Here is a 6,000-nt window from a genome sequence, read left to right on the forward strand (position 1 = left end):
TATTTCCCATTTAGAGTTCAAGCAACAGCTTGACCCTTACAACCGCTTTAGGGTACAAGGGGTGAAAAGTGGCAATAAAGCATCTGAAACAGGGGTTTCCAGAAATACATTTGCTTCATCTGTTTATTATTTGAAAACTGTATAAATGTTTTATGCTCAAGGCTTCTGATGTTATCTGTCACTGTATGATAACAGGTAGAACACCACACACTAACTGTTCCATTCTACTTTACTAACGGTTTTATTCACATATGTACTCAAAACACAAGTTGTTCCATTAACTTCAATGGAACTTGCTCCCAGTTAGCTGGGTATAGGATTTCAGCTGAAAATGCATAACACAAACTATGAAATTGCTGTTAATGAACTGACACCAACTAAGCCATAATATCCTTAGCCACAACTTTAAAGCAAAACCTGCCCCTCTTTAAAATAAATGCAGCAACAAAACTGTACATTTGGACTAGACCGAATCTAGTCATGTGTGTTATTCTTAATTGACCTTTTGAGGAAAACCCTACATGATTGTTTGTTGGGTTTGTTTCGTTTCTCCTCCAGCTTGAAGAACCACCTCAAGTACTCTGGAGGTCTACTTAGCATGTTGGAAGGAATACAACTAAACTTTGGAAAACTGAGCGTTTGGCAACCACCAAGGGTCCGCAAGAAAAAGGACATTACTGACTCTTGTTCTGATGAATGGAAGCTGATTCTGTGTAGGGTGAATCACTTTCAAAGGCAGAGCTGTTCAGTCAGAACTGGCCAAACCACCCTGCTGTGTAAAGCTCTCATCAAATAATGCTTGTTTACAAATAAATCTCCAAATGGTACCAACAGGCTATTAGCAAATAAACCCAGGTCCACTTCCAACCCTCATTCAGCAGTGGCCCAAACACCAGGCGCTTCCTAACAGGACAAAAATAGAGAGTATGAAAAGAGTCAGCCAAGCAGAGAACAGACATCAACCCTCTCTCAGTTTGTCTAATTCATCAGGTATTTTCCAACTCTCTCTTGCCCTCTTGCAGATTTCATGGTGCCAATAATCTGTTCACTTCCATGGCATCACTCATTCCTCACAGTGTGTGTTGATTTTGTGGGCTGTAGCCAGGATTAGTACCATTTTCCTTCTCTAATTCAGTATTAAAATGGTTTAACTAAAAAGGCTTGCAAAAATTAGAACTACAGATATTAACACACTGGATCTCAATAACAGATCCAGCAAAACTGTCTGTTATCGCCTCTCGGGGGGGGGGCGGGGGCGGGAATCAAACTTTCAGTTCACACAGTATTACAGTGACCACACAGAAAGTCTTGTGCAGGAGGCTTCTACATTTATTTATGTATTTATTTGATTGATATCCACCCAATTAGCCCAAGCATTGTCTGGATTTTTTACAGGTTAAAAACTGAAACCTTCAAGACCCCACACAACAAATGTACAGTCAAAAACAATAAACTTTCCCATCTTTTGTTTTTCTATTTCTTCATATGCCTCACTTTTTTTCCCCCTTCTCCACCCAAGAAAGAAGTCTGGAAAATGTAAAGGCTCATATATACTTTCACAGCATTTTGAGTGGTCTTTATAAAGGTACTGCACCATAAAAATTATACACTTTCCATTAGTAGCGAACAGGCAATTCGGCCACATACTAATAAACATCTGCACAAATTGGTCCTAGGATAGCCACCCTGAAACACCTACTGGGAAGTGAATTCTAAAATCTGGCAAGACTTCTTGCTGTCTATGTCATGTGTTGTCAAGTTGCATCCAACTGATGGCAATACTAACAGGATTTTCAAAGTATGCGACATATTAAGGGAGTGGTTTTACCACTGCCACCTCCCAGGGAGTTTCCATAGCCAAGTGGGGATTTGAAGATAAATTCCCGAAGTCTTAATCTGACATTCTGTCAGGCACTGTACTGGCACTTGTTTCCTCAGAAATATACATAGAATAGTAACATTATCACTCTTCCTAATAACAGGGTCAAGTGTTGAATGATAATAGTGCTCTACCCCAAATGTAAGGTAAAGGTAAAGGTTCCCCTTGACAATGTTTGTCCAGTCGTGTTCGACTCTAGGGGGCGGTGCTCATCCCTGTTTCCAAGCCATAGAGCCAGCGTTTTGTCCGAAGACAATCTTCCGTGGTCACATGGCCAGTGCGACTTAGACACGGAATGCTGTTACCTTCCCACCGAGGTGGTCCCTATTAATCTACTTGCATTTGCATGCTTTCGAACCGCTAGGTTGGCGGGAGCTGGGACAAGCGACGGGAGCTCACTCCGTCGCGTGGATTCGATCTTATGACTGCTTCATCTTCTGACCCTGCAGCACAGGCCTCTGCGGTTTAGCCCGCAGCGCCACCACATCCCCTGTTACCCCAAATGTAAACACTGAGAAACAAGAGGCTGGAATCAGCAACCTCAGAGGAGTCTGAGCTTTACAGGAGCACAATCGTACAAAGTAAGATATCCAAGTGGCCAAAACCCACCAGAAATGGCCCAAAGAGGATTGTGAATTCTCAGTAGCCACAGAGAGTGGAGTGGTAGCAAAGGAAAAAGGGGGCAGAGGCAGGGGAAGAAAGAGGAATACCCTGCTCAGAGAAAATGGCTAGCAGGAAAATGACTGGCTGGAAGATAAGGTATATGTGAAGATTTTGCTCTACCAAGGCAAGATTTAGACTTTATTTTCTTTTTTTGAAAAAAAAAACTGGAATCATGTATGCAGTTTATTTTTATTTATTTTTTTAAATCAATACAAGCCGTTTTTTTTCCCAAGGCAAGGGGCTTGAAACCTTTGAGTTCACTTCCTCTCACATCACATCCAAACTGCTGTTCCAGACTCAATAATGAAAGGCATATTTGCATTTTATTTTTTTAAAAAACTGGGAAACTTGCCAATCTACTGCTACAAACTCATTCAGTACCAATCTCATTCCTGTCTCCCCACCACCAGGTTCAGAGTTTCGAAGTAACATGGTACAAGTAACTGTGACACGTTACTTTATGGAGGAAGGAGGGCAACTACATTTCTTTCTATTACATCACAAGAGCTAATAACATCACTATTTTTGATCCACATAATTAGTGTGTATTCATTCCTTTCAGTCGTTACTTCAGAGGATAGTCTGCAGCCAATTTCAAATTTTACACCATTGGGGGACTGAAAAAAGAATGAGTATCACAAGGTATGTTAGCAACAAATTTCTTTCTCAAAATGTCAACAAGTAAGGATGATGATTCTCCCAGGGGAAAAAAAGTAATTTTCTACTCATTGGCATTGCTAACATTTGCATTTTGTTAGAGAGAAAATGGAAGGAATGGAAAGACCTGAAATATATTTAAAAATGAGCTAGCAGTGTCCTTCTGTTGGTTGAGGTTGATTTCCTCGGTCCAGGTCCAAGAGTTTCTGCAGTTTGCTCCCCCACAAAAATGGCATTTCAGAACCACATGTGGCAGGTTCCATTCCTTTCAGAGCTGTCTATGCTACAATTTGGAGAAGCCATTGAGCGCTTCTTTAGCGCTTAGAGGGTAAAGCGCAAGCACAATGGGTGCACCATCATACACCAGAATTCTCCAGTAAGTTATTTACCATCCAGATCTGAAAGGACCACTACATATGGTTCCGGCTACTCTCACACCTTTCCTCAAAATCAAGAGCCAGAATTATAAACATTTTGTCGATATGTTTTCTCCTCTGGAAGTGAAGAAACATTCAGCTGTTCAGGGCTGGGAATATGACCAGGGTAATCCTTATAATCATAATAAATCCAGCTATAGCTGCCAAATCTGGGATGTACATTCTATTCAAGTCAAAAGCAAGAGGGTGGAGGAGCAGCAAACCTCTTCGTGGCATGTTAAGTCCTCCCCGGAGCCCTCACCCAACACAGCCTCTCACATCGTTTCAGGAAAGTTGCTTCTTATACCAGCATCATCTTTCTGCCCTCCACAAGACCCCGTTTCCCAGCTTCCTAGTATATTTTTTCTGATATGCCTCTGCCTAACAGCCAGAACAGCTGTTCTACAGACCAGAGAGGAGTAAAGGAAATTTCTTCCATTCAATGGGCTGCGGCCACTTTGATCACAGAAAGCAGCTGAAGTCAGTGAAAAGGCATGGGAAATGGGACCACTAGCTCTTCAAAGCGGACATATGGCTGCCGACTCAAGCCCTCCTTGAGAAACCCCTCCCCTCCTTATACCCTGCACTGCAACTATCACCCCCCCTCAAGCACTACTGCATGGTGCAGAGAAGAGACTTCCTTTAATCCACAGCTCTGCCCCAGAAGGTCAGGAAAATTAGTTGAACCCTTTGCCAACTTTGTGAAGCAGCATCCTGTGCCTGTGCTTTTATTTAAATAGCAGTGTGGTGCACCGACTTTGAGCTCACGAAGCTTCTTCCCAGCCTTTGGATAAAGTGGTGATGGGGACATCGCTCGGTAAATAGCTAACGGCCAGGATGCAGCAGAAGCCAGGCAAGTGAATACAGGACAGAAAGGTGGTGATCCCGTTTACCAGCCTGCCTCTGGAGGGCACAAGAAGGGAGCATCAGGGGGCAGATCAACCGGCGGCGGCAAAGCTCTAGGACTCCCGACCCTTAAGGGGCTGCCAGGAGGGGATCAAGGGGGACAGCGGCACAAGGGTGCCGCCTGAGGTAGGGGCAAGCCTCTGTCCAAAGACCCGTCTTCAGTGACAGGTCGCAAGTCCAGACCAGGACGGCGAGGTTGCCTCCGAGCGAGTGCAGTGTGCTGAAGACACCCCCCCCAAAAAAAAGGAGAGGGGCCGCGCCGTTCCCCGTCTTTCCAAGCCTCGCTACGTCTTCCTCCTCCACCGCGGCCACTCAAGAGCCATGACAGCGGGCAAAAGTGAACGGCCCTGAGCTCCCCAAAACGGAGGCGGCGGCGGCGGCGGCGGCGGCGGCGAGAGCGGCGGGCTTCTCCTGCCGAGGCTCTGGGAAGCCCGACGACGCCTTCCCCGTGAAGCTCGGCGGCGACGAGCTGCCCCAGCGCCAGGAGGCAACCGGAGGGCAGCGAGGGGAGGCGCGCAGGCAGCATCTCTGCAGCGTCTCTTCTGCCGCCCCCCCACGCATCGCCCGCCGACCTCCGGTCTCCTGCGCGCGCGCAGAGACGCGCTCTCTCTCTCTCTCTCTCTCTCTCTCTCTCTCTCTCTCTCACACACACACACACACACACACACACACACACACATACATACACAAAGCGTGCCACCTCTTTACCCGACGCCGGTCGCGCTTCGGCGGCGCGCTCTCACCTTCGCTCCCGACCGCGCTGTCCAGCCCGCTCCGCAGCGTCCCGCCGGGCAGCAACAACAGCAGCAGCAGCAGCAGCAGCGCCGGCGACGGGAGCAGCACCCAAGGCGGCCGAGGCGGCGGCGAGGGGCGGCCGCTGCCCGGCATCGCTCCTCCGCGCTCCGTCTGCCTGCGCCGGGGGGGGGGTGTTGCGCCGCTCGGGGTCTCCGCTGAGGCGAAGCGGCGGGTCCTTCCGTGACCCGCGGGGGCTGCTGCTCGTCCTCAGTCCCGGACGCGGCGGGCCGCTTCCCTTGCGACGCCTGCTACCTTGCGGGGAGGGGGACCTGGCGGCGGCGGGACCAGCGGAGCGCCTCCGACAGCCGTCCCGCGGCGGCCACCGGCTGCGGTTCCTGCTGCTGCTGCTGCTGCTGCCGCCGCCACCTCTCCTGCTTCTCCTTCTTGCCGCCGCGCGCAGCTAGCAGCAATGCGGGGCGGAGCCAAGGGCAGCGAAGCCCCGCCCCCGGCTTCTGCCGCTTTCATTGACACCCCGTTTCTCACGCACCAGCTGCTCCAAAAAGAAGGGGGGGGGAGAGGACCACTGGAAAGGGACTCGGAGGGGGACGGAGTGCAGCCAACTTAGATGGGCTCTTCCCCACCAAAGCTGAGGAGCGGTGATATCTCTTAGACCCCCAAAGCGGAGGCTGACCATCGCCTTTTGCCATCGGGAACTGGAAAAGTTATTTTGAGAGACGATAGATC

The 6,000-nt window shown here is 48.8% G+C and overlaps 1 protein-coding gene across 11 annotated transcripts in view; it reads right to left on the reverse strand.

Annotated features, from left to right (window-relative positions):
• Positions 1 to 5,532, reverse strand: part of EPHA5 (EPH receptor A5) — a 270,566-nt gene extending 265,034 nt beyond the window's left edge. For 7 of the 11 annotated variants that reach the window (XM_078377660.1, XM_078377661.1, XM_073003962.2 and 4 more), the window contains exon 1: positions 5,265 to 5,532. In XM_078377660.1, coding sequence (XP_078233786.1) covers positions 5,265 to 5,409 — 145 coding nt within the window. In that variant the 5' untranslated portion in view covers positions 5,410 to 5,532. The remainder of the gene's footprint in view (positions 1 to 5,264) is intronic. The other 4 variants (XM_073003968.2, XM_073003967.2, XM_073003966.2 and 1 more) reach the window with 2 other exon arrangements.
• Positions 5,533 to 6,000: the final 468 nt, after the last annotated feature.

This window comes from Pogona vitticeps, chromosome 6, assembly GCF_051106095.1.
Source record: "Pogona vitticeps strain Pit_001003342236 chromosome 6, PviZW2.1, whole genome shotgun sequence".
In the NCBI taxonomy this organism is placed as follows: Eukaryota; Metazoa; Chordata; class Lepidosauria; order Squamata; family Agamidae; genus Pogona; species Pogona vitticeps.